General features: G+C 47.7%; 2 protein-coding genes and 1 long non-coding RNA gene across 5 annotated transcripts in view; all 3 read left to right on the forward strand.

The window, feature by feature from the left end:
* PLEKHM3 (pleckstrin homology domain containing M3) overlaps positions 1-7,310 on the forward strand; it is a 78,680-nt gene extending 71,370 nt beyond the window's left edge. For 2 of the 3 annotated variants that reach the window (XM_033064999.2, XM_033064998.1), the window contains exon 8: positions 912-7,310. In XM_033064999.2, coding sequence (XP_032920890.1) covers positions 912-1,089 — 178 coding nt within the window. In that variant the 3' untranslated portion in view covers positions 1,090-7,310. The remainder of the gene's footprint in view (positions 1-911) is intronic. The other variant, XM_033065001.1, reaches the window with a different exon arrangement.
* A 511-nt stretch (positions 7,311-7,821) lies between these two features.
* LOC116999034 lies at positions 7,822-17,124 on the forward strand. Its single transcript, XR_004418514.1, has 3 exons — positions 7,822-8,223; positions 16,061-16,179; positions 16,996-17,124. It is a non-coding gene; the product is annotated as an uncharacterized LOC116999034 (long non-coding RNA).
* Positions 17,125-22,713: 5,589 nt separating this feature from the next.
* On the forward strand, positions 22,714-27,138 carry FZD5 (frizzled class receptor 5). Its single transcript, XM_033065331.1, has one exon. It carries the CDS (start codon positions 22,823-22,825, stop codon positions 24,551-24,553), a length of 1,731 nt encoding a protein of 576 aa, XP_032921222.1. The 5' UTR covers positions 22,714-22,822; the 3' UTR covers positions 24,554-27,138.
* The last annotated feature ends 831 nt before the right edge of the window (positions 27,139-27,969 follow it).

The raw sequence follows: 27,969 nt of genomic DNA on the forward strand, positions 1-27,969 counted from the left end.
ACCACTCATCACTACAGATAGTTACTTGCATTGAAAGGCTGAGAATGTCCAGCTGTTCAGTTGTAGCCCACTCACTGATGGCCAGATGTTTTATTGCTCAACATCCATCTGCAGCAGGGGCATCATCTGCTGTGACATTAAGTTCATTGCCTCACAATGCCCCAAAAGTAAACTGGTCATCTTCTTTGAACAGTTGATTTGTTTCAAGTCTTAATGTCACATTTGAGAACAGAATAATACAGCTTTGAATGCCAGAAGGATAGCTCAATGTACTGATCAGTTGATTAACATAGATCAGTTGTGTTCATCTAGTCTTCCACAGGACACAGGGCAGAAAATATCACTTACCTCTGTTTAATTTTTTATTTTTGAAACAACAACTTCTCCTGCTGTTGAAGTTGACTGTTTTTACTCTTTCCAGGATAGCTGTCGCCTGGAGTTTCAATGAGAAATATGTTGTATCATAGCTGTTGCAAATCACAGAATCTGGTTCTGCAAATGCTGAAATGTACCTTATTGGAATAATATAGTCACTCCTCATTTACAAACAAAACAAGACTTGTCTTTCATAAAACAAAGTTGCTATCTTTTCAGTGATATACCTGAATACTAGTTCCTAAGAAGATAAATATTAATCCTTCTATAAACTGGTCTGAAGCAGAAGTGCTGGGACAGATTCTCAGCAACTGCAAAATGAATTCAAGTCAATTTATTTTAGTGCTCCTGAGTTTGACACCAGCAGAGGTGTGGCCATACCAGTGTCTTTTACAAAATCACTCTAATGAAGCATAAGGCTCTTTGAGCTCTCAGAGTGGTGTCAAGAAATACCTACTGCCACAGCCCACCTGAAGCCCTTTGCATGCTCTAATCCTATTTTGTGATTCAATTTTGACACTGGTTTGTGTTTGCAGGTGTGAAAGCTGTGGTGCTGTCTTCCATTCTGAGTGCAAAGTGAAGGCTGTACCATGCCCCAGGTGTGTGCGTAAGGAATTGCAGAAGAAGCAGAAATCCTTCTGGAGACAACTGAATATGGACGAGAACTTCGAAGAGTCTTGCAACATGTTTGAGTTGTCATATCAGAACACATGAGTTCCTTAAGGCAGTGGCCAGCCTGAAGAGAATCCCTCTCCCAGCTGTCAGCTCAAGCAAATTCTCAGCTTAGACAGGCAGAAATTGTTTTGAAAAATATTACCTGACCATGTGTGAATAAGAGCTGCCAAAGTGGCCGTAAAGCCTTGTTGGCTTTGAAATGCCAGTGGCTAAACTGCATTGAAGTCCAGCTGTTATCTCTCACATAAAATGTGGTTTACGAGAAATGCTTTAGGTCTAGCTAATTAAGTACCCAACTTTCTTTTCCAGCTCTGGAGAAGACTTTATCTCAAGGCAGAAGATATTTGCTACCATGACTGCATTCTTTTTTGTTGTTGTTGTTGCTCATTTAGAATTGATGAATCTTCTACTTATTTATGTGTCTTATTTATTTATTAGTAGCCTTGGCAGGGGTTCTGGTGAGGTGTTTCACCCACCCAATAGAGCAGGAATTATTTTAAATCCACTATCTCCTCCTGATATGGACGTGTGGTTCCATTTCCTCATGTTTTCAGAGAGTTATCTTAAAGGATCAGTGCATTAACATTTTAAAGGATCTCCTTGCCAAGGAAAGAAAAGGATCTCCCATTAAACCTTATTTGGGGTGCTTACAAACTTAAGATGCTGAATAATTCCTTCAGTTATGTTTATATATTTATAACCACCCCAGCGAACTACTCCATATTCAGATAAGCATGGAACTTGCTACTCTTTTTGTTCAGGCGGGGAATATCAGTTAAGCTCTGTCACTGAGATTTGTGCTGGTTACTCTCAATTTATGGGAGGCTGTGGTCTTGTCTGTAATAACATGATGCTGGTTCTCCTCCTTCCAGTCTGAAACTTAAGGGCATTTTAAGTGTTCACATTGGTTTTCTTTTTATTTCATGAAGTTTACTTCAAATGTTTTTCTAATCTGAACCTGTTAAACTGATAGTCCGGAAAGTGGTCTTGCCCATTTTGGTTAGCAAATACCTCCAAAATTGTGAAACACTAGTTTGCTGTTTCCATATACAACTTGTGTCCTGCATTCTCTTTGAGCTCCAAGGCATTTATAGTTCTGTATTGACTTCCATGGTGGACAGTGAAGTTCCTCGAGATATGATTCTGCTCCACACACCTGGAACACAGGGAAGTATTTAACACAGTAAACTATTCTGTAAAGGGAAGTACATGATGGATTTAACTGGGGAGGCATGTGTCATTACTGGCAGTATGTTTAATTCATGGGGAGTTCATCTCCAATGAGCAGCTAGATTGTCGTCCCCCCATTTCACATTCCTGACTCTTTTCCACACCCTGCAGTGATATGTGTATTACATACCTATGAAAGCATTCATGTATATGCACACACATATCTATATACAGAAAGCAAATACGGTTTCAGGAGAATAATGCCAGTTGCATGTGTATTTTTCCTCTTCTCTCACATAGGTTTGTGAAAATACGGAACACTGATTTTTGCTTCCAGTATAATCTACAGACTGTTGTAAGGCAGAAAGCAGTTTTGATTGTTGAAACATCTCACTAATTGCTGAAGTATTTTAGATAAAAGAACAGGGTACATCATGCTTCCATTAAAAGGTAAAATGTTACAATGGGTTGCCTTGTACTGGAATATAAGTGGTTACCTTTCCCAGCCTCCAGTCAAAGAAAAAGTAGCTTTCTCAAATTTGAGTGCAACTACTATATATATATAAGCATGTTTATATCTGTATACATTAGACAACCAGTGCCTTTTTTTCCCCAAAATCCTTCTTTCATTTGGATTCTTTAGAAGGAAGTGAGGGTTTTTCCATATTCTTGGCAAAGTGCTGTAGGGATTCCCATACTTAATAAACCTGGTGAATCATGCACCTTTGTCACTGAAATTAATACTTCCCATACACAATGGTGTCTCTGTCTCAGCTCACTGTTCCTCATGTGAAATGAGTTGCTTTTGGCTATCACTCTTAAAGGTATAATGTTCCTTGCAAATCCATTCCCATGCAAAGAATTCCCTCTGTGTTCAGAAATGCAAACACTGGGGAAGTATTGTGGAATTAGTCAGGCAAACAGGAACTGCACTGGTACTGGCTGAATAAACAAAACGCTCCCATGTTTTTCAGCTTGTGTCACTACAATTACTCCTGTGGCAAAGCCAGTAGCTCTGAAACTGTCAGCATCTGGCAGGTACTATTTTGAATTATCTGTAGACATAATGTAAGGTCATTAAAGAAAAAATGGTGGTGTTTTTGATATTATCATGCTCTGGTATTTATGATACCTCACAGTGCTGTTCATGTCCAGCTCAGTTTAGAGAAGGCTGCTTGAGTACACTGTCAAAAACCATACAGAGTCAAGGATTCAAGGTCCATATTAGTTACTTTGACAGATGTCCTAGCTCCAAAGTACCAGTCATGTGGGTGGTTAGATATTGGAATTTAATTCTGGAATAACAATATAGACAGCATTAGAGTTGCTCTGGTTTGTAGAGGTATTACAGTACAGTTTCTTTGCTAACAGAGATTTAAAGTATAAAAAGAGTATGAAGTTGGCAAAACTGAAATTAGTCATGGATCTGAAACCACTGCCATTACCAATGACATAGAGCAAAAGCATGTTATGATATTCTGTCAGTGCCCAGAGCTTTATATAAAAAGGTACTGTACAATACCAATCATGTTATTTACTTTAAAATACAGTGTTGTTGTAAACCAGCTAGTTCCTAAAATGAAATAGACATTCATTTCTACTTTGGAAAAGTGATACAGCTTCACAGTAGCTCTAGGAGCAGGCTGTAATGTGAAAGATGATGTCCTCTCAGGGATGCCTAGCTCCTATCCAAAAGTAGTTATTCCTTATGAATGGGTAAGATAAAGTATTCTGTAAGCATAATGAAAGGCTTAATCCTGCCCTCAGTCGATTTTCTTGCAGGAGCCACCTGCAAGCAGGAGCCTCAGCCTGGGATTCTGCAGGTGGTTTGGGTTTCAGACAGCGCTGTACCCTTGCATGGCTGTCTCTGCTGTACTAACAGTGCTCTGTGCTGGTCCCCACTGCTACTATCTGCCTGTTCTGCAGCCCACAGCCTACACATGGCTCTGCTCTGCAAACTTCTCAATGAGCATCAGCTGGTAAAGTTCCTGGGAGCTTTGCAGATTGCATGACTCTGCCTGCACCCTCCCTCCACCCCAGGTGAAATTATGGTACTTCAGTTTTGCCCTACCCATGCAAGAAATGAATTTGAACGATGCCATTTCATTGTGAATCAAGAATAAAATCTGCTATTTGTTGTCTTCAAAGAGAAGATGCTTTCATAGCTGATGGAGAAGGAATTGATCTGTAATCCAGTTACTGCTTTTGCTTTGTGCAGAACTTGTTATCAATGTAAAAATAGGATGCTTAACTGCAGTGGACCATAGCTTCACTCTCTGCAGGCACTTCTAGTTGTTACTCATATTATTTTAATCTAGGACACTATTGAGATCCTTATTTCTCTTTTCCTCTTTACCCTAACCATCTGACTTTAATGGGAAGATGGACCTACCTAGGGAATGCAAACTGCTGCTCTTTTTGTATTATCAATCTATGAAAAGAGAAATTTATATTTCTTGTGTAGGAATCCTCCTATTGCTTTTCTTGGGGTTTTTTGTCTGTCTTACATGGTGGAAAATGATGGGTTGGTGATGTGACAAAATATCCCGGCTGGCACGTACCAATATGAGCTCACTGCTGGGATCGATAGGAATTGGCAGGTGTGAGGGAAGACACTTTTTCATGAGGAATTTAAGTTTTTCACAGTACTCCACAGGCTCTGATGGCCCTGTTAGAAGTGAATTATCAGGGTATCCCTAGAGCTCCTCTTGTCAAGGCTTCTTTTATTATTAGGATAGTGTGTGTATTATGAGGGATTCATGATAATGTTTTGAAAGGTTTTTAAAAAGAATAGAGGATGTCTGTTTACAATGAAATGGGGAATCTGCCCAGTTGAATTTTGCTTTTTCTCTGTAGCAACAGAAGCCACTGAGTTTCCTAGGCTTCCCAAGTCACTGCCTGGATTGCGGCTGACTGTTGATTTGTATAAAAGAAATTAATGGAATAATCATCATAATCTTCTAATTTTTTTTTTTGCTGCCGCTCAGTTGCCAGCCAGTCTCCCCTCTCTCTCCACTGTCTTGTCCATGTCCTTACTCACTGTACTGAGCCTATAGCCAGACTTGGAGCTTCATAGCTCATTGTGTTGCTTTTGAACCAGTTGAGTCCAATAATTCTCTCCTTTATAATTTGCCTTCCAATTTTCCCTTCCCAGTAGGAGTGCCTTACATTACTGTATATTAGCGTCTCTCTTCCTGTTTTGGATTTCCTGATTGCATCTGCTGTTTTATTAACTTGCAGACTTAAACTGAAACTCTCCTGTGGCTGTGCCTGCTCTTTTGCAGGAGCAGCTGAGTAAATCAGTTTGCTTGTTCTGCCCTGATGAAGTGAGCTCTACAGGCTTCATATACCAGCTCTGAAGACACCAAGCTATGTGGGAACTCCTCACTTTTGCTCATTTTGGTGCCTTAAATTTTGAGAAGTGAATAATTTTTTTAGAAATGCTCTGCCACGATGCAATGTGTTTGGCATTGGAACATAAAACCCTTGCTCGTGACAGTTTCCATCTTGCTAGGAATGGTAACCATATAATTTGCTTACTGTCTATACTTTATGAGGGCATTATGAGGGAGGATAGTGTGGAGATGGTATTGGTTCTTATTATGTGTTTTTTTGAGACTAGCTGGGCTGCTTAGCCTGAGATGCAGTTTTGCAAGGCCTTCAGAAGCCGTGCATATATAATGTCAAGTAGAGAGAATTAAACGGGGTCAGGTCACATGCAGTTTTGCTCCTCCTGGAACCCCTGGCCAGTCCACACAAGGTGGCTAGGGACTCCCATACAGAGCTCCCTGCTCACTTGCACAGCTGGGCCCAGTGCTGTGGGAGTGAAGGTGTTCCCTCAAAACTGAGTTTTAATGCAGCCTGGCTGCCTGAAGGCAGAGCCAATGGGGATTTGGTTGGCCTTACCTTAGAGAGAGGGTTAACCTGTTGAAATTTTATCATTATTTGCTAAAGCATGTGGCATGTGTCAGCCTGGGGCACATGTCCATACTAACTGTGATGTTGTAAGTCCACATTTGACACCAGTAGTAGGAATCACATTTGACAGCGGCAGTGCTGCTGTTGCATTTTAGCAGTACAGTGAGGAGACAGCCTGGATAATAATGTGCAAAGTCCTTATTTACTTGAAAACCCTGGTATGGCCATGATGGCTTGAGTCATATCTTAAAATGCCAATTTCACCCAAATTCCTTAGGGTGACTATTAATCCAAATTGCAGAGATGCCACTTGTGGTCAGCAACAGAGAGATCTAGGTCTGGAGAGCTATCAGCTGTCTAGGACCAAAGTGTATTAGATTTTGTGCACAAGTGTCATTGGATCAATTATTTATTTATTCCTTTCTAACCCACATGTTAAACCAATATAAATCCTTGAATACACAGCTTTGTTTTGATGGAAAAAGGATTTGTTTCAGTGCACTTGTCTACCAAATTGATTTTGCTTAAATTTAACTGTGCTTTCAGGCTGATTTTTAATTAATACCTGTGATACCAAGTTACCTTATATGAGTCCTTCCTATACTTGAGGTAAGCAAAAGTAAATGAGCAAAATGTGTGTTTCATAGGTATTAAGTGATAAAGGCAGCTTCCAAATCAAATTTAGGTCAGTCAAGGCAGTTAAAAGCCAGGGAAAGACAGGTATGAGCAACAGAGCACAGTGGCTGGTCCCTGGCAGCCTGGGCTTGTCTTCCTGCCAGAGCACCAGCTCACCTGCACCACTTACAGTGAATTTTAGCATTGCTGGCAGTGCACCCTGAGTGTTTGGAATACCATTATGTGTTTGTGCTACTCTGTTAATTTATTTGCAACACTGTTATGTGTGTTTCATTGTTCTTGTGTTTGTGTTGTTGGATTGGTTTTTTTTACTTTTGACAAGGATTTTTTTTTAATTATCTGCAACTACTGGGCTATAGTCTTAATTTATTCTTGATGTGTAATGATGTTATAATTTAAATCCATTGAGTTTAATTGCTTGTTGACACTTGAGCAGGGTTTATTTGGGTTCACTTGTGACTGCATCAGAGCACCAGTCCCTCCTGTACAAAGGCAACTCTCAATAAACACTAAAAAATGTTACTCGTCCTTTTTAATTTGCCTTCTGGTGGGTACTGTACCATGAGTAGGGCAAGCTTTGAAGGAGTGATAGTTTTCTTAAAAATGCTTCTTTGCTGGTTAAAGTCTTCTGAAACTAAGAAAATACAATACTTGCTGTTCCCAGATCTCAGCTAGAAGCGCCTCTGGAAGTACTGTTAATGCTTGCATCAGGCTCTGGGGGTTTGGATTCCCAGTTAAATCTTGTGTTTTTGGAAAGCCACAAATTCCTAGATTTTTTATGGTGCCCATCTCTGCAACAAGCTCCCAGGGGAGCTTACTGTGGTCTTGAGGCACCCTTGGATACAGAGCTCCTGGGAGGCTTGCAGGAGGCAGCTGCTTACTGTGTGGCTGCCATGTGGACCTCTGCCAGAAGGGTCCAAGGTCAGGGCTTTGAATTCTAAGTAAGTGAGGCATCTCCCACTGGACTGAGGGGACCACTGAGGGGCTGGAAGGGCAGGGTTTTGTTAAAAGGGTTCTCACACTTATGGATGTGGGAGCAGGCAAGATTCTTGTTCTTCTTGGTTGTTTCTTCCAGTGCACCAGCTAAGGAGCTTCTGCAGCTCCTTGAATCTGGATTTGATGACTGAAGATTGCAGCACAGAGCTGTGGTGGAGCTCATGGGCCTAAAATTCCTGCCCGGAACTCCCCGGAGCATTCCACACCCAGCCCTATGCTCTGGCAGCTTTCAAAGAGAAGAATATATCCCCTCCTTCACTACCTTCCTGCCCCTCCTCAGAAAGACCAGAAGTCCATCAGGAATGTCAGTCCTCTCTCCTGCAGGAACCTTTGGACTTCATCCCTGTGATGAAATCAGCTTCAAGCAATGAGTTAATGTTTGACCAGGACCACACAAGCTGCACAAGGAAACCATGTGCAAGACCTTCTCTTCGTCCTTATTTGCTTTACAAGGTGAGCAAATTTTGTTATGACATCTCCTTCCCCTTTCACTGCCACCTCCCCTCCTCACTTCACCCTGTAAGAGATGGTGTGAAAAAGCATCCACACAGAGCAGAGACCATGGGGTCTGGAAGAGCATGCCATTCCAAGCTCTAGCTCTTCTTTTAAAATCAAGATAATTAATTTTTTAAAAGCTACCCTTTTAGCTCTCAGACCAAAATTAATAATATTTGGATTCATATGTGAAGTTAACTGATTTTCTGAAAGAACAGACCTAGCAACATCCCTCTTTCCTTAGGGACTGAAAGGGACCTTCCAGGTATGAGGCTTACCATACTTTTTCAGTGAAAGCACACTGAGGGCAAATGAAAATATTCTGGGAGTTTGTGTACATAGCTCAGGACTGTCTTGTTAAAAGAGTTCTTGTTTAACTAAATACTCTCCAAAATACCAGTCCTGTCTAGAGGCCTGAGTATTACCACTATGAGAAGGTGGTGAAAAGCATCTCAGATAATCAAGTGTTACAATTAAAAACAGACAAAGTCTCCAAGGCAAGCAGGAGTAAATTCCATCCATTTTAAGTATAGACAAATATAAAACTTGGCATTGAAGCTGTAAACATGCTTTAAAAAGTCAGCTTATAGTAAGTGACTTCCAATTTTCTATAATTTAGTTCAAGGCATTAGCATTCATTTAGATAATACAACTTCATTTTTAAGGCTCATGTGGAAAGCAAGACAAGGCAGATAAGAGCTTGCCTTAAGGGAATGAACTTTCATTGACTTGAAAATTCTCAGGTGTTTATCATGTAGGTGCAATATGATGTATTTAGAATAATTAAGAAGGAATTATTAGTAAAGTTAGGTACTGTTTCAAAATAAGAAAGTGCAAATTACTGAATCAGTGCAAGAAAGTAATAGATGTAATCAGCATGCATCGAGCAGTTCAGTCCAAAGTGCTTTTCTAGCATTTAAGATTATAAATTAGTCTCATTTCTGACTGACACTGCGGACAAATACCTGAAGTGCAGCAACAAAGTAATGTAACATAAGGGATGTGCAGTTTTGGGCACCACAATATAACTAAGATGTTAGGCTGTTAGCATCCAAGAGGGGGACAACAAAGATGGTGAAGGGCCTTGAGGGCAAGCCAAGGAGCAGCTGAGGCCACTTGGTCTATTTAGTTTGGAGGAGACTGAGAGAGACCTCACTGCAGTCACAGCTTCCTTGTGAGAGAAAGAGGAGGGGCAGGCACTGATCTCTGTAATGACCAGTGACAGGACCAGAGGGAAGTGGTCACAGCACCAAACCTGACAGAGTTCAGAAGTGTTTGGACAGTGCTCTCAGGCACATGGTGTCACTCTTGGGAATGGTGCTGTGCAGGGCCAGGAGGAGTTCAACACCCTAGTTTTTGTGGATCTCTTCTAATTCAGCTTATTCCATGATTCTGTGTCCCCCAGTTTGTACCTTCCCCTGCGATGATTTCTGAGAGCAGGGGTACAAATGCCCATGAAAGCAAGGCTAGGGTGGAAAACAAATGCCAGCACCCTCGTCATCAAACATTGTCAGGCAATGGCTTGTGACACTGGTGGATACTTTGTTGTGTACATATTGCAAAATGTCCTGTTCTGGCTTGGACTCTGCACTTATGAAGGACACTTATTTCAGATTTAACAGACAGCATGTTCGATCCCAGAAACAGATCCAAGATCTGCTGGCTCCAATGAAAGCTGCAGTTTGTCAGAGAACTAGAGCTGGGCTCTCAGTAAAGACAGGAGCTGTAGCAGCGTATAAAATTGCCAGATTCCTTGTGAAATACAAGTGCATCTAGCACAGAGTTAACCCTGGGTGATAACAGGTAAAAGAGGGCAAAAGCATAATAAAATACAGGTCTCTACTGTAGGTATTTACACAGTATCGACATTGTTAGCTGTGCTTAGAGATTTATGTCAAGTGTTAACTGCACTGTCATAAAACAATAAAGTACTTCTGTGAAGGGCTTAGGGCAAAGAGAGGCAGAGAAGTATCACTATATAATGCCCTCCTCCTGCATCTGTGGTAATCCATGGGAATGTTTCCATAGCTGTCAGCAGGAGTTGTGTGGAGGCCTGCTAGGGGAGAGCAAGCAGAAGCACATTTACTGTGTTTAGAGCAGGTAACTAATGATTTTGTCTTGGGAAGGACATTGCCACCACCAAAGTCTAGGAGCTAACACAGCTGATAAGTCCACCTTGCAATAAGTGGAGAGATTAGGGTTCCTTCTGGCAGCAGGGATATCCTTTGGTGTTTCATAGAAAGGCTGACAAAGACCCATAAAATGTGAGAGATTACAATAAGAGAACTACTGTGCTCCAGGTGGCCATGAGGTGAAAAGGGCAAAGTCCAGTGTCCTAGGGTTTCTACACAGAGTACCCTGGACTCTGCACACTTCCAGCTCTAGGCTGTTGCAACTCTGCTACTCACACTGAGCTCACAGTAGGCTTCCTCTCAGCATTTTGGCTGCAGGACCAGACTTCTCAGCTGAGTTTAGTGTTTATATGTAGTGGACCAAACTGAAACGCCAGTCCCAATCAGTCAGAGCACCAGGGAGTTTCGATCTAGGCGTGGTGCCTGCCTGTCCATGGGTTTGTAGCTCCAGTTTGTCCTCCCTGCTTGTTGTGTCTGCCCTTCATGAGCTTATGGCAAGATTGCTTCTCCAAGCTATGCTGATACATGGGACTTATTAGAAATGTGCTGCTCTTCCACTAGAGATGGTGCCTATGCAGTTGTTACCTGTTTAGATGCCACTGTATGGGAAGGTGTTTTCTTGTTTCTTTCCAGATGCAGGAGGTAATTCTTCTTTATCAAAACATCTAGAAGTCTCCCCTACCACAGCACTCCCACAGCTGTGCTGAGAGGGGCAGGAGAATTACCTGCTTCCTGACCCTGCTCTGGACAATGCTTCTCACAAATCAGTCAGCTTCAAGTAAGAGAAACATCTTTGTCCAGAAGACATTTCAGAGCCCTTCATAAACTTGAGTATTGCTGCCAGCCTGGCTTGCCTTGCTTTCTCTGTCAGGAACCAGAGTGCTCCACACCTGCTGTCTTCGCTGTTCTCTGAGGGAGCTGATAGGAACTGTTTGGAAAACAGATGGGTAGGTGTTGAGCACTTCAGCATCTGACCCCATGTCTGCCAGCTGTATGAATTAATTTTGGGCCAAAGCAACTGGATGAGCCTTCCATACTTCTTTCTCAAAAGCACTGTCTGTGCCATTTCCTGTCCCATATTTTATCTTAAAAGCTAATGAATAGAGCTGAAATCTGTCCCTCACTTGTCAGCTACATCAGCTTTCAAATTTCAGGGCTAGCTTCATCGGGCAGCTTTCAAAGCCCATGGGCTTATTCCTGCCATATTTCAGTGTGAGACTGAGTTAGTCCCTCCTGAGTCCTGGGTGGTGTCAGAGTGGCAATAAACAGCTTCAGTCCCATAGCACCTGTTGTCCCTTTCATCCCTCCAGCCCTCAGCTTTACTGGTGCTGGAGATGTGGCCCAGATTCATTCCCCTACGCCCAACAGCACCACAGGCTCCTGCTCCACAGGACCGTGCTCCTGTCCCTGCATCCCACTGTCCTGGTGCAAACCAGAGATGCGCTAAGCTCAGTTTAGAAAGAGTTGAGCAGTCTCCCTTGTGTACCCAGAGCAGAGTGCCCCAGCACCAGCATCTTCTTGGCTGTGTGCGTGACCTTTTCCCATGAGTATCTCAGTGGTGTCCTCATCACATGAGTTCAGCCTCTGGCATGGTGAGACAGCCTGGGAGATTGAGATGACCCTTTTAGATTGCACATCTCTTGCTCTGCATAGCCACGCGTTAAAATTTTTCGCTTTACACTTCCATGCGGGAATACGGGGGGGCCCTTGGAGCGGGCTGGGACGGGCACGGACGTGCCCGCGGGAGAGACGCGGAGCAGAGCGCGTTTGTGGCTGCCCGCACTCCCCTTTCTTCACGGAGCCGCCTCGGCGATTGGGAAGGACCCGTGTCCCGTGTTCCACCGCCGCCCCCCCGCGCTCCCCTCTCCTTCCCGGCCGCACAATTGTCACCGCCAATTAGTGCATTGTTAGGGCACACAATGGCGCTGTGGCCACTGGAATGGGCCGCTTTTGTGCGTCTCCAGTCGGCTGTAGGGGCAGTCAAGATTCATTTAGGGCCTTACACAACATGGACAGAAAATACTATCAGAAAAGCAAAAGGGGGAAAGAAAAAGGGAGAGGTAGCGAGGAGGAGGGGGAGCCCGCTATTCAGGGGTTAGCCCAGCCGCATGAAAGGCCCAAGAAGCAGTGCCACATTGAAGACGCCCCTTGGAACACAAAAAGGAACCGGGGCTTAATAGTAATTAGTGGGCAAACCGCAAAGCGCACCGTGGCTCTCCAGTGAATTGTTCCTGCACTTACTGCCAGAGCTGCCCCTTCCCCCTTCCCTGCGCTCTGCCTGGGACGGGAGCGGCTCGGGGTGGGAACTGGCAGCGCTCCTTTACCCACCGCCCCCACCAAGCTCTTCTTTGTGGCAGGTAAATTGGATGTCGTTCTCTGAAGCTCGTAGCCAGTTACAGGAGGTACTTGGCAGCCAGGGCAGGGGGATGGTTTCAGAGTCAAGGACCTTTAAACAGCTCTGTCCCTTCCTGCAGCCTGGCATGACACACCTTGAGGCTGGGCTGTTTGTCTGTGGCCTGTCCCTCTTTTCCCCAGCAGAGACTTGGAATCCACTGGTGTTGTTTTGCTTCTGTTGTTTCCCCCTTTGTTCATAAAATAATCACCTGCACGGGTTTTTATGATCTATTTAGGGAAAGGCCTGATAGCACCTCAGTCGGCTTAGTAAAGGTGAGGAATCTGCTCAGGCTGAAGACCAAACCTTGCCCATCCTTCCAGAAGGCTGCACCATGCAAGCAGCATTTACCTCCACCTCTCTCCCCTCATATCTCTCGTATCTATGCCAGGTCTCAGTCACACTAAGGCCTTCATCAGTACATACAGAAGTTCTTAAAGAACATTTGGCCCAGCACATCTTCAGATTGTCTTAGGCAGCTGCATTAGGGTGCAGATGAATACGTTTAATCCCTTCTGTAGAGATCGGGTTGCTGCTGTTATCAGTCTCAGCTCATCTCCTGAACTTCTTGTACTAGGTTTAGTCAGGAGCCTAGGTGTCCAACAGAGTTAGCTGTGTCTTCGTAATATGCCAAATTAAAAGAGCCACAAGGCAGATTTGACCTTACATAAATGTGGTTAAGTATTGAGGAGAAATTCAGGGCATCTTAGCCCTGATGGAAAGTACACAGAGGCACAAAATTAAGAATAATTCCTTTTATGTTGTCAGAGAGTCTAAATAAGTTCTATGGAAGAAAGCTGTAGGGTCTGATGTTAGTTTGTTGGCTCTTCTTAGCTAATGGATGTATGTTTCAGCTATCCTTGAATACAGGGCTGATGGAACAGGTGCTCATCTCAAGCACAACCACACACAGTCCCACAAATTTAAACTGGGCTCTTGCAGATTAAGCTCAATGTGGTTAGACATTGTGGTTAGACCAGACAACTAAATTTAGTAGTCTCAGCTGGAAATGCTTCCAAACTGCAGCGTGTGAGATAGACACATGAGTTCTGGACCACCATCTCACTGCTGGTAGAGATTGAAAATGCCTCCCTGTTTCCTCTGGTAGCTATTAGTACAATGCTCTCCTATCTTCTGGATATCCAAGCATGCCTAGGAAATACAGATGATGCTCCAATACCAGTCTTTTTCCATGACCTGGAACCCACAGCCACTCTGTATGTCTATACAAAATAGGTTTGGTTGTATTAGAATGGTGAAAATAAGATTTACAACCAGGACTTCTTGTCTGTCTGGAATCCCATCAGGGGTTTCATGTGAGGCTGTGGGCAGCACAGCAGGCATCAAGGGCTGAGCTGGTGTTTCTGGGATGGCTCCTGCAATACAAACACAATCAGGGAGCTCAGTGTCTCACAGATAGAGCTGGTTGAAGGCACTGTCTCACAACACAGAACGTGTCTGTCTCTCACCAGCCGCAGTACATCCTCTCTCTGCTAATTAGCAACATCCTCGGCAAAGTCTCAGCTGAAAGGATTAGTCTTCTCACCTTGCTCTATCCCTTCCTCCCCCAAAGAGGGATGTTTAGTCCTGGCAGCCTGGCTGGCCCAGGTAAGGAATCTGCCTTTTTTCCCTCCAGACTGCACATCTACCAGAAGATAGATTTTGTTTTCAGGGACAACAAATCTGGTCCTGACTGAAGGAAGGTGCAGCCTTGCCTCCCTGCAGCAGAGAGCCAGAGGTTGTCAGTCTCGTGTGCTCTAGTGGCACAGAGATGGGGAACAGCACCTGCAGCAGGGGCCAGAATGGTATTTTTAAGCTTAGGACTATGGGGTTGATTTCACAGCTCTCTCTGGCCATAGAGACAAATCACAGACCTTTTGTGTCTGCGAGAACAAGGAGAATTACCTTTCCTTTCTCCTGTTTTTTGTGTCTGCTGAGCCCAAGAGGAGTTTGAACTGCAGGTACATTCAGCACCTGGCACAGGTGGAAGCTTGCACAGGAATTTCTGTGAATGTGCCCGGTAGAATCCTGTCTGCCTCATGATGGTGTGATGGTTGGGGGTCTGGCAGTGCCAGTCTGTGGGAGACATGGAGTAGGGCTCAGCTTCTCCTTTGTACCAAATAGTGAGACAGTTAATTCACCAGCATAAGGGAAATACATATCCAGCATGTATTCTCCTGAAGTTGGACAGACTTTCCTGAGCAAAAAGCTGAACCAAGCTACTTCACTGTTTTCATGCCATAGGGAAGATGCTGATCTATGTGAGCCCCATCTTTGCAGCAATTATTCTACCTTTTGTGTCAGCTTATTGTTTGTACAAAATCAGTTTGATTGTATCAGTTTGGTAAAAAAAAAAAAAAAGCATGTAGAAGTACTACACAACCTTGTCATCAATATTTTGGCAACTCTAATTGTGTAATATTTTGGGGCACTTTCTTGCATCACCATCATATCCCAAGCAGGATAACATAATTGCATGCTCGATGTTGCTGTACATGGCAGTGAAGTGCAGGATTTAGAGAATGGAGTCCTTCTTTTGCCCAGTAAATTTCCTGATTTGCTCCAATTCTGTTAACATTAGTCCCTGCCCTTATGGCCAGAGAGCTAGGGAATCAATCACTCAGCCTTGAGCTGGAAAAAGACCATTCTTGCTCCTGCTGCAGATTTTGCTCCCTGTTTCCATTCCACTGCAGCATGTAAGGGTCACTTGCATGTGTTAATCCTTCACATCTGACTAATACCTGAGTGGGAAGGTTGCTGGCAACATCCTATCCAAAATCACTTTGACCTGTGTATTGTATTGTGCCACGAATGACTTGCAGAAGGAAGTAATCAAAATGTGTATAGTTCTAACTAGTGCTAATTGCCTTTTCATCTGTTTCTGGCTCTTTTTATTGTGTCCAATAAATGTGGATTATACAGGGATTTAAATCTGTATTTCAACATAGTTTCATTCACGTGATGTGAATGACACGGCTCACTATATCTTAGTTCCAAATATTCCTCTAGCTCTGTGTCAAGCACTTCAAGGATGTCAAAAGGAGATAGGGAAAATCTGAAGTGCCTGATCTTAGCAAGAGTGCATAAAAGGTCAGGTAGAGGACATTGTTTCAGGAGGTCTCTGGCTTTGATACTTTCTGGTTCATAGAAACATGAAAACACAGCATGTGTGTATTGTATGTGAATGTTCTCCTTCTAGGGTAATGTACATAAGTACCCATACAGGATAAAGCTTTCAAATGCATAATTTTTGATTGCTTCTGATCTTTAGTGAGCAATGTGGCGTGTTGTAAAGGAGTCCCATTTCTGGAAATGAGGATCCCTTAAGGTTGCCTCAAGAGAGTGCAGAATCACTGCATCTGGAAGATCTTGATCACAGCATCTTGAGAGGTTAGTGAAGAAATGCAGTCAAACTGGCTTACGTGTTTGAAACCTATTTTAAATAAACTCTGTATTTTCAGGAAAAGACAGGCTGAACTTGAACTATTCTGAACACAGACTGAAGTTGCTTTTAACAGCAACAGTTGTTATGATATGTTTTACACCAATTAATAGAATTTTAAGGCCAGGAGAGACCACCCATAACTGCATATGTTCATACTGAGAGCAGTTTCTTTGTAAAGTGTCAGTTCAGCAGAGACAGAATATTTCTTGGAAACGTTTCTGTTTTGACTGACCAACTTTCTCTGAAATCAGGCAGGACCAAAGAGACAAATGCTCACCAGGCAGATTCCTGCCTGAAGTCTGCCCAGTTTGCCAGCAAGAGCCATCACTCCAGGACTTCTGTGTCCCCCACCCCTCCCCCGATCCTGTGCTCCTAAAGCCTTCCTGGGCAGGGGGCTTCTAGGAATTCTCTATGTTTTGAGAGGAAACTTTCTAGCTTTTCCTGATGCTGCAGGATTGCTCAGAAGTATGGGCAACTTGCCCTGTTTGGAACAAACTGGTGTGTTTTACATTGTTTTTTAATGTCAGAATTTTCCACAAAACAGAAATCATAAGTTACAGCCAGCTTCAGTCTAGGCTGCCTGACTGTTCTCCAGAGGATTGGCCATTACAGGCTTGCATCTTAACTCTGAAATATTTGCCAGAAATTTTTCAGCCAGAGGGTCCTCTAACCTGTCCCTCTTTTTGCTGGAATAAAAAACTTCTTTGTACTTCTGTTTCTGTAGCTGTAACAGTATGTTAATTTTGGTGTAAAACAAACAGATAGAAACAAGTCTCCAAAGGCTGTGATCTGAAGCAGGGCAGGAAAAGCATTTTGCCAAAGAAGAATAGCTTGGAGCAGTTTCACTCTGGAGGTCTCACACAGTAAAGGAGAGGACAGGAAGAAGGCAGAAAAGGTAAGAACTACTTTCGAGATAGTGCTGATCCAAACAGCATTGGTCTAAAGATAAGTCAAGTAGTAATTAGCCTATATTGTTACTGTTTCATAGAGGCACTTGATGGCTCCCATGTATGAGCTGGGAGTTTGTTTTGCTCTCTGGTCAGAGTCTAAGCTGGTGTAAGTCAGCACTGTTCTCTGCTGTGCTCCTTCAGGCCTGCTGAGGAGCCTGGCCGGGGGGGTGGTTTCTCACACCTGCACTGGTTTTCAGAAGCCAACACTTGTGTTCTTGCATGCTGGCCCCCAGGGGGTTACAGGGAAATGGTGATGGCCCCACCTCATGTGCAGGTAGAGGGTTTGATGTGCTTTGATGCAAACCACAGCTGTGTGTCTCTTAAGGTCACGTTTGCTGGACTTTCAGATCAGACAGGGCAAAACCTGTGTGGTTCTTGGGAAATGTCCTGCTCTCTAAGTTAGGAAAAGTCCTGAGGTGCTGAGACCGCTAGAGTGGCAAGCACTGGCCCCTTGGTTGAGAAAAAAAAATCTCAAATTCCATGCTTCAAGGCTGCTCATTTTGCAGCTTTCCTGAGAGCTCGGTTCACTTACTATGTGAACATACTATTGTAGCTATAGGCATACAAATATATGTGCCATACAATAATCTGGTTTGGAAATCCCACTGAAGCAAAGTATTTAACTCTGAAAAATATTTGGAGTAACTTCTTTGCAATGTATAGAGCAGCGAGAGTTTAAGAAACAATCTCACTGTATTTAAACAGTCATTACTGCTTTCTGGGTAAATAACACATGTTTTTAAAATGGTCTCTATACACAATAGACGCTAACACAATAAATCCTAATTGCTCTGAAGGACCCATTAAGCTGTATCAGGTCAATACATGGCGGAGCTTTTTTGAAAGTCACTCACCCTGTTGTTACATAAGCCACAAATTGAAAGTCCATAAATAAGTATTTGCCAAATGAAGAGTGAGGGCTTTGCCAGGGCCATACTAATTTATCATGTCAACTTCACTATGGGGACTGTTTTCTTTGCAAGGGCCCATGAAAGAAAAAGAAAAGAAACATAATAATATGATGTTTCAAAAATCTACATATCTGAAAAGTTTCAGATGTTTCAGTCTGCACTATAGCCCCTAAGAAAATTGGATGTAAGGAACTTCACTGCTGCTTCTTTATCTCAGTGTTGTGTGAGTCACAGCAAGGAGATTTGAAGACCAGCCATGGCTGTGGCATGACAGAGGCCCATCCTCATCACCACCACCAACCCTCCTGTTCCTCTGGGCCAGAGCCCTGATCCTGCCTCTGCATGCTGTGGTAGTGGCACCTCAGGACAGGAACATCCCTTCAGTATTCCAAATGTGGCTCATGGGAAGGTTCCCAGTGCCTGGGGAGACCAAAGAAAATTTATTACATACATTTTATGTGTACCTATATGTACAAGTATAGTTAATAAGTGCTGAGTTTGGCAAGATTAGTTTTATGTGCAGCCATTCTTCCTGATTTTACTTTGGTCTTACTTACCTGAACATTTTACAAACTGCAGCACTTGTGTTAGGTGTAGCTAAAGTCTGTGTCAGTGTTAGAAATCAAGAATGAGATTAATTAATTCAAAAGTTTTCAAGTTCCATGTACTTTTTGGGTATGGCTACAGCTTGGTGTGGTTTTGTTTTCCTGCAATATGTAGGTGTGTATTTGCACAGGTGTATATAAAAACAAACTGTATTGATGTAAGCTAGGATTTTGTAGGGAATTTCAGCAAGGCATGGTGAAAAGTATTCAAGTGACTTAAATATGAATTTCTGTCCCCAGGCCTTTAATTCATTTGAGCACATGAAAAATGTTCACCTTTCCTGGTGTTGCACTTTAGTAGGATTTGGGTGCCAGGGTCCCTCTGCAAATCCTGGCAGTGATCCTCACTCTGCTCTGCCTGTTTGCAAAGGCCCAAGAGTCCCTCTGTCTCCCTGCCTGTTAGGCCCCTCCTCCCCTGTAGTGCAGCAAGAACCTTGGTCTTATTTAGGAGCCCCCCGCTCCAGGTGCTGATCCACGAGGTCAGTCTTGGTGCTGGGGTTTGCAGCACAGGCAGCCTGGAGCTGCAGCTCTCAGGTGGGAAGGCAAACACTTGCTACAGGTGGAAGCAGAAGCACACCTGCCTTGGTGCAGCATGCAGCCGTGTCCTCAGTGTGGGGCAAACACTGATATCCTTTTGTACCAGCACACAGTGGTCTGCTGTGCTGGCACTGCCTGTGGGTTGCACCACGATGCCAAAAGTGATGTCTGTTCCTGCACTCCTGCACTGTGACAGGCAGTAAGGCACAGCCTTGTGCTGCTGCAAACCACCTTATGGTCTCCAGCACCCCCTCACTCAAGCAGTTATCAGGGGTCACTGCTAATTTGAGCAATGCCTGAGCCAGCACAGCCTCCAGCTGGGGTGACTGGCAGGCTGCCCACCAGCACCGGGAGACCGGAGTCACCTGCACTGGGCCCCCACTGCTCCCTTCCTGGGAGCTGGAGACTTGTCAGCAGTGCAGACAAAACCAGGATTTGCTGCTTCAAGCAAGAAGGGTTGAGGGCCAAGGGGTGGTGTGCCGATCCTATGACGAGAGGGGCAGGAGGTTCCTGCCCTGCTTCGGTACTGGCAAAGCCAAGGGCGAGATCAGTGCTCTCTGGCTTTGTCTCTGCCCAAAGCCTGGGCTGAAAAGCTCTTTGCAAAAGTCTGCTGAGTCCTCTAACAAGGGCAAGGGCAATAGCCAGTCTTTACAAAGGAAACTCAGTCCTTTTCTGAAGTATTTTAAAAGTCATTATATCCTTCACAAAAGCAATTTGTCCAGGTAAACAGTGTACACTGACAATGAGCAGCGAAAGAATGAAATACAGAAATAATTATCACCTTTTCTTTCTGCTTCTACCAGGAACCACTGCATCCCAGCTGAAAACGTCTCAGTGGGTGGAAGGTCTGTCTGTGAGGACATGCATTGTCAGTCCATGCCTGTATCCCCTGGGCTGGAGCCAGGAGCAGGGATTAGATGAACTCCCAAGCAGACCTGTCTAGCATAGTGGAGCTTTGTGGACTCTTCTGCACATGGATAAAAGGTAAAGTGATTTTTAATAATTTAAGAGTTTTTTTAACTACAAAAGCATTTTCTTAGGGACAGGAAACCCCTTTTGGTCTGCAAGGTTTGACAGTAAATTTGTGCAGGCGCATCTTCTGTTAGTAATAGTGCTGGATGTACATGAAGCACTGTACTCTCATACTGTACTGAAGAGATGAGTAACAAACCTATCAAGTGCACTGGCACTTACACTATATTTAATCCTGCTCTGGTTGTTCTGCTACATATTCATAAAAAACAAAAAGGAAACAGAAGCACAGAGCAAGCCAACAGATGTCTACCTGGCTCTTAATTGGGTTTTATGTGTCCCCAGTGTAGCAAATACAGCATTATTTACAGCCAGGCTCTAAGAATTAGATACATCTGGAGGAGTGGCAAAACCTGAACCAGGCTACAGGAGTTGATAGATTTAACTGAAATGAAGAGCTACCCCATTTCCCCCTTCTTATCTTCTCCCTTCCCACTTGTTCCCCATTGCGTGTCAAATCAAACTAAGATATTGCCCAAGAGAATGCTTATTAAAATGAAAGATACCAACAAAAAAGAGAATTTCTGCTCTTATGGAGCTTCATCAGCATTTTCTAATTGTACAGCAATGATGATAATAAAAAGGCTGCCCTCTGCTCTCAGCTATAATTTGGATAATCAACTGACAGCCATAATGAAACTGTCTGTGATTGCTTTCTGCTGGGCTGCTAGTTCACAGAAACTCATTGTTGGGGAGAATTAAAAGTTATGACTCCTGCTACAAGGATATGCCACTATCTTCCAAAGGGACATGTGACTTGTAATTTCCTTCTGTATAGCTCTATTATAGGGAAAACTTACAGCATAAAGCAAAGAGGTACAGGGATGTGAGATTTCTTCCCCCTTTTTAAAAAAATGTTGTTAAGCATCAAAGTTGACAGTGCCAAGTAATATGCATGCCTAGGCCGGGTGGATGTGTATTTCAGGGGTGGTCGTGAGGTCTCTCACCTTAAAATCCTTGATGACTTTGATCATCAGCAGTCAGTGCTCTCTGCCAGTGGATACATCAGCCACTGGCCTCAGAACAGTAAGCAAGCCAGGTTTTATTTCTGGGAGGAAGGCTGGAGCTAAGTCATGCTTTGAGTCTTTGCTTTGAGGGCTCTGGGTGCAGTTAGGGCTATTTTGGGTGCTGGTGTTCCCCAGCACCAGGCCTTGAATGCAAGCTGTCTGTATCTGTGATGTGCTATGGATATGTCTTGACTAGTAGATGCAGGGCTGGATGCAAGTGTTCTTGTCCAAATTGCCCTTCCATCCACATCCACATCCACTGAGGCTGAGTGAGCAGCTCCTGTGCAAGGGCTTAGGAGCAGCCTTCTGCCTTAGCCAGAATAAGGCTCTGCCATAGAGCTGCAGTCTGTGACCCCTGAATGTGGCTTCTGAAGCAGGTCTGCTCCCCTGTGTGCCCCGAACATGCCGTAGGCTTCAGGGCTTTCAGGGAAGCGCTTGAAAATCAGGCTGGCAATTTCGGTGTTTACGAATGGATGGACTGGAGGATTAGAATTCCCGGCAGCTGAACGTGAGCACCTCGGTGGCCCTGGCAGGAGCCCGCGGTCCCAGGGCGCTGGGCAGAGCCCTCTGCCCTGGCACGGTCTCGTGGGTTCGCGCTGCGCTCCAGCGCCTGCCACCCGCCTGGGAGGGAAGAAAGGGGCTGGGGAGCGGATGGCCGGAGTGCGGGGAGGGATGCGGTAACGCAGCTGCCCGCACCCGAGCAGGGGCGATTTCCCTGCGCGCCGAGGCTCAGCGTTCCGGGAGTCGGGAGCGCTGCCCGGCCGGACAGCTTGGGCTCGGGCAGCGCCGGGAGGCAGCGGCACTCGATGCTACAGTGCCCCTTGTGCCCGGGCTGATGTGCCTTGCCCGGAGCGAGGCAAATCCGGCCAGGACCCCTTCTCGTCTTCCCTTCCCCTACTCAGGGTTTCCCCCCGTTCGTCCCAACCCCGTCACGACGGGCGAGACCCCGGCCCCTTCCCGCGGAGAGGGGCGGCGAGGGGCGGAGGGGCCCGCGGAGGAAGGGGCGAGGGGCGAAGCGGCGGCAGCGGCGCGGGCACCGCCGGCCCCCTGCTCCAGCCCCCCGCTCTGCGCGCCGAGCCGGGCGCTGGGGGCGCGGGGGGTCCCGGCTCTCGGGAGGGGCCCGGCGGGCAAGAGGGGAAGGAGATGCACAGATGCGGAGCAGTCAGTGGTTTGGCAGCACCTCGCTTCGCCGCCTGCCCCCGGGCCGCCGCGGGGCTCCGAGCGCCGGCGGGCGGGTCCCGGCGGGACGGCAGCAGGGATCGCGGCAGCGCGGCGTTTGGCCAGAGCGGCAGTCGGTGCCCGGCGTGGAGGCGGCCGCGGGGAGCCCCGGCGGGGCGGGGCGGGGCGAACGGCGGGGGCGGCCCCGGGGCGGTCCCGGGGCGGGGCGCGGGCGCGGCGCGGAGCGGGGCCGCCCGCCCGCCCCAGAGCGCAGGTGGCGGCGGCGGCGGCGGTCGGGATCGCGCTCTCGCTGCCGGCGGGGCCCCGCTCCCGGCGCGGAGGCGGCAGGTGCCCGGGACATGCGGCGGCGGTAGGACGCGCGGCGGCGATGGGCGGCCGGGGGCTGCCGGTGCCGCTGCTGCTGGGGCTGCCGCTGCTGCTGGGGCTGCCGGCGGCGGGGCGCGCCGCCTCCAAGGCGCTGGTGTGCCAGGAGATCACGGTGCCGATGTGCAAGGGCATCGGCTACAACCTCACCTACATGCCCAACCAGTTCAACCACGACACGCAGGACGAGGCCGGGCTGGAGGTGCACCAGTTCTGGCCGCTGGTGGAGATCCAGTGCTCCCCGGACCTGCGCTTCTTCCTCTGCAGCATGTACACCCCCATCTGCCTGTCCGACTACACGAAGCCGCTGCCCCCCTGCCGCTCCGTCTGCGAGCGGGCCAAGGCCGGCTGCTCGCCCATCATGCAGCAGTACGGCTTCGCCTGGCCCGAGAGGATGAGCTGCGACCGCCTGCCGGTGCTGGGGGACACCGAGGTGCTTTGCATGGGATACAACCACACGGAAGCCACCACCCTGCCGCCTTTCTTTGGGAAGCCCACGCGCCCTGCCAAGGACATGGCCAAAAACCTGACGCCACTCGATGGGCAGCGCCTCTCAGGGCTGGACTGTGGTCAGACTTGCAAGTGCAAAGCGCCCCTGATCCCCATCTCCAAGGAGTCCCATCCGCTGTACAACCGCATCAGGACTGGGAAGGTACTCAACTGCGCCATCCCCTGCTACCAGCCCTACTTCACCCAGGATGAGAAGACCTTCGCTACCTTCTGGATCGGCCTCTGGTCCATCCTCTGCTTCCTCTCCACCTCAACCACCGTGGCCACCTTCCTCATTGACATGGAGCGCTTCAAGTACCCTGAGCGCCCCATCATCTTCCTCTCTGCCTGCTACCTCTTCGTCTCCATGGGCTACATTGTGCGGCTGGTGGCAGGGCATGCCAATGTGGCTTGCAACCCGGAGCACCACCACATCCATTACGAGACCACAGGCCCTGCTCTCTGCACTGTGGTTTTCCTTCTCCTCTACTTCTTCGGCATGGCCAGCTCCATCTGGTGGGTCATCCTGTCCCTCACCTGGTTCCTGGCTGCTGGCATGAAGTGGGGCAATGAGGCCATTGCTAGCTACTCACAGTACTTCCATCTGGCTGCCTGGCTCATCCCCAGTGCCAAATCCATTGCTGTACTGGCACTGAGCTCTGTGGACGGTGACCCGGTGGCCGGGGTTTGCTATGTGGGCAACCAGAGCCTGGAGAATCTGCGGGGCTTTGTGCTGGCACCACTAGTGGTTTATCTCTTCACCGGCAGCCTCTTCCTGCTGGCCGGCTTCGTCTCGCTCTTTCGCATCCGCAGCGTGATCAAGCAGGGCGGCACCAAAACTGACAAGCTGGAGAAGCTGATGATCCGCATCGGCATCTTCACTGTGCTTTACACTGTGCCTGCCACCATCGTCATTGCCTGCTACATCTACGAGCAGCACAACCGGGAGGCCTGGGAGCAGGCACACAACTGCTCCTGCCCGGGGGACCCTCACCGCCCCAAGCCTGACTATGCTGTCTTCATGCTCAAGTACTTCATGTGCCTTGTGGTGGGGATCACCTCCGGTGTTTGGATCTGGTCTGGCAAGACACTCGAGTCCTGGAGGCGCTTCACCACCCGCTGCTGCCGGGCCAGGAAACCTGCGGGCGCCTCTGTGTACGGTGAGGCCAGCCCGGCACTGGTGGGCAGGACGGTACTGCCCAGTATGGCCTCCTACCACAAGCAGGTCCCACTGTCCCACGTGTGACCGGAGGGAGCCTCGGTGACCCCAGCCACAGGGAGGAGAGGGTTGCAAAGACCCTGGGCCACAGAAGAGGGGGTGACAGCTGGGCTGCCCCTGGCATCTTCAGCCTCACCGTGGTGGTGCTGCCTCAGACCATGGGCACGGAGCAGCTGCAGCCCCAGGCAGGGCAGGGGGAGGTGCTGCCGGCTATGGCAGACGGACAGGAAGACCTGGAGCCTGACACTGCCATGTATGCCCCTTTGGGGTCCCACATCCTGGCTGGGGTCCTGGGATGCTGCTGCCTGTGAGCCAGTCGGGAGGCAGTAGCCCTGAAGCACTGATTTGTGTCCCACAGAAGCCTCTGGGCAGGTCTTGCTGGTGCTGGGGTGAAAGAGCTGTAGCAGGCAGGGCAGATGGTGGCCCCCATCTCCAGGTGGGGGCTGGCACTGCCACTGAGCCCCTCACTAAAGGCCAGAGAGTGTCAGGGAGAGCTGGCAGGAGGTGCTGCCTCCCTGGGTGCCCTGGGCAGAGCAGGAGACTGCCCTCAGTGCCCCCAGAGCCCCTAGGCACAGCTGTATTGAGGAGGAGGAGGAGGCTGGGGGCCCTGGTGTGAGGCAGCCACTGGCCCTGCTCAGGCAGCAGCACACTGAGCTGCAAGGGCTGGGGGCTTCGTGGGTGGTGGCAGTGCAGGAGGAAGGGGCCATGCAGAGGATCTGCCACAGGGACAGGGTCCCAGCTGTCTGCAGCACACAGGCAGGGACCAGGTGATCCCCTGCAGTCCCTTCTGCCCTGGGCAAGCACATCCAGCTGCCTTCAGTCAGGGCTCAGGACCGGGCGGGAGCTGGCTCCGGTGGGCTCGGCTGGGTGGCCCCGATCCCCTGCTCTGCGATGGGCAGCCAGCCCTGCCCGGGAACCGAGGGGCTGCACAAGGGGCTGTGGCTCTGGGAGCAGGGCTCTCCTGAGCTGCCCTTGCCCTGGGAAGGGTTGGTGCTGCTCCTTGTCCTGTGCGGGTTATCTGGGGTGAGGGAGGCAGGACCTGCGTCCTGCCTGCCAGCTGTGGCATGTGGCACAGCAGCTGAGCGTGGCACAACCAGCCCCAACAGGGTGGTCACATCACAGCCCTGCAGTGAGCAGTGACTGCACGGGGGTGTCCCAGCCAGGTGGAAGGCTGTCTCTACAGAGCAGCAGCCGGGTTTTCCAGTCAGTTGGCTTCAATACTTGCTGCTTTTTTCAAAGCTGTGCCTCTGCCAGAAAGTACCAGGTTTGAGAGGGAGCAGTTAATTTAGGAAAACTTAGCAGAGTGCTGGTACCTCTTTTCCTCTGACTTCCCAAGCCTTTTTCACTTCCATGGATAGACAGCAGTTGAGATGACAGAGCCATTGCCTGGCGTTAAGCAGTGGTGACAGCTGGGTTTCAGTAAGTACAATAATGGTGAGGGGGCCCTGTTGTCAAAGTTACTAAATGCAGCCAGGGCAAGGGGCTCCAGCTGTGGCATGGGGTGAGGCTGGCTGCCTCTGGCTTCAGACCACTTGTGAAAGCACCTGTGTTTTAATTTTTTTTTCCCCCTTGCCCTAAGCAGTGGTGATATGTGTAACTACCCAGCCATTACTGGAGTTCTTTTTGCCCTCCTTCAAGCGTGGCACTGTGACCCAGCTGCTCAAGCACTGGAGAACAACTGCTGGCTTTGCTCCTGCAGGACTGCAAGGATCTGAGGTTGTTCTTAACACCTTTTTGACCTTCAGTCAAAAAGATTTCTGCCTCATTTTAAAACCAAAACTTGGGAAGTGAGGGAACACTCAAGAGGCCCTCCAGATAAAGGTACTGCATGAGTGTGTCTGGTGTGTCCTGGATAGAGGAGACAGAGGAGCAAGGATGGAGGGCTCACCAGGGACTGTTCAGCTGCACCCATGCGCACTCTTGCAATAGGGCTCACCCCCTCCAGCATGCTGGAGTGCTTTATTGTGGACAGAATTGCACCATATTGTGTTACAAGCTGTAAATAGTTGTATTATAGCCTAATTTGTACATACAGAAGCCGTAGTGACCTTTGATACAGGTTAGGGACAGGTGTGTTCTCAGCAGTGAGGCAGGTCAGGTACAGAGACACTGTGGTAGTCTCTGCTGTAATCCAGGGCATTAAATGATTCCAACCTCCTCCATTCCGCACCTTGCTGGACTCCTCTCTCTCTATAGTGCCTTTTGTAGATACAGCTAAACACACATCATGCAATACAATGAACAAAACCATGTCAAAGGTGGTATTTTGCTGTTTTTGTTTTTTCCAAAGTGCAACTGACTGTGTAAAGAAATCCAAGATTAGCTACAAACTGTTGCCTATTGAAAAACACAAGAGCATTTTCAGCTTTGATCTAACGGTAGGGTAATAGAATCAACTCGTGTTTGAGCCTGGCTTCTCAGCAACAAGTGGCAGGAAGGGGGATGGAGCCGTTGCCGTGTGCCCTGTCTGCTGTAGCCAATTTACATGTTGGGTTTTGCCTCTTCCGTTACCGATGCTGTTCAATGTCGCTTAAATAACTGTACTATATTATGTGAAAAGCTGAAGAAATTTTATTCAAAGAGAAGTATCAAGATTAGTTATTTATGATGATAAAAAAATTAGCGTGTGTTGTTTTTTTTACTTCTGCTTCTGTTAGAGTATTTATTACCTTAAAAGCTCACCTGTGAGGGGGAGGGGGAGGCGTGTGCTGCAGGGCCATGCAGGGCTCTTATCACTGGGGATCGTGGGGAACTGGTGAGGCAACTGCACTTGCGTGGCACAGGAATAGCATGTTCCATGTGCACGAACCCACGCAGCACTGCCCTTGGCACGGAGCATGGCACACATCTGTGCCCTCAGCCCGGCGTGCCCGGGCTGGGCTGGTGCTGCAGCCAGGCTCTGCCCTTGCTGGGTCCTGTGCTGCCTGTGCCCGTGACCGCGCTGACAGCACGTTCCCTGACGGGCCAAGGTCATGCCTCGCTGCTAAAAGAGGGTTAACTATCAACTTTTATTGGCGTTCTGCAGTTTGCACAGTACATGTCCCTTGCCCTGTGCCGAGATCAGGCCCCGAAGAGATGCCCTTTGATACTCCTGAGGCCATGCAGGTGACAGCTCCTAGCCAAGCAGGATGCTGCACGCCGGCCCATTTGGGTGGCCGTGTTGCCATCTGCTGTGCGACCTCTCCTGTTGCGAGGAGCACTGGGGGAGGGACAGCAAGGGGTTAAGGCTGGCTCCGTGGTGACTAATGGTGCAGGACTCTGCTATCTAGTAGGTGTGTAGGCACACACCAGGTCCCACCAGATAGGATCTCTTACCTGGAAGCAGCATTCCAGCACCCAGTGATAAACCTGACAGTCCCACAGCCTGACTCACCTGATTCTGCAGGGATCTGCCCCCCATGCTCAAGTAGAGGTAAAACACACCATTGGGGCTGATCCTATCG

This window comes from Catharus ustulatus, chromosome 7 (assembly GCF_009819885.2).
Source record: "Catharus ustulatus isolate bCatUst1 chromosome 7, bCatUst1.pri.v2, whole genome shotgun sequence".
NCBI classification, from domain to species: domain Eukaryota; kingdom Metazoa; phylum Chordata; class Aves; order Passeriformes; family Turdidae; genus Catharus; species Catharus ustulatus.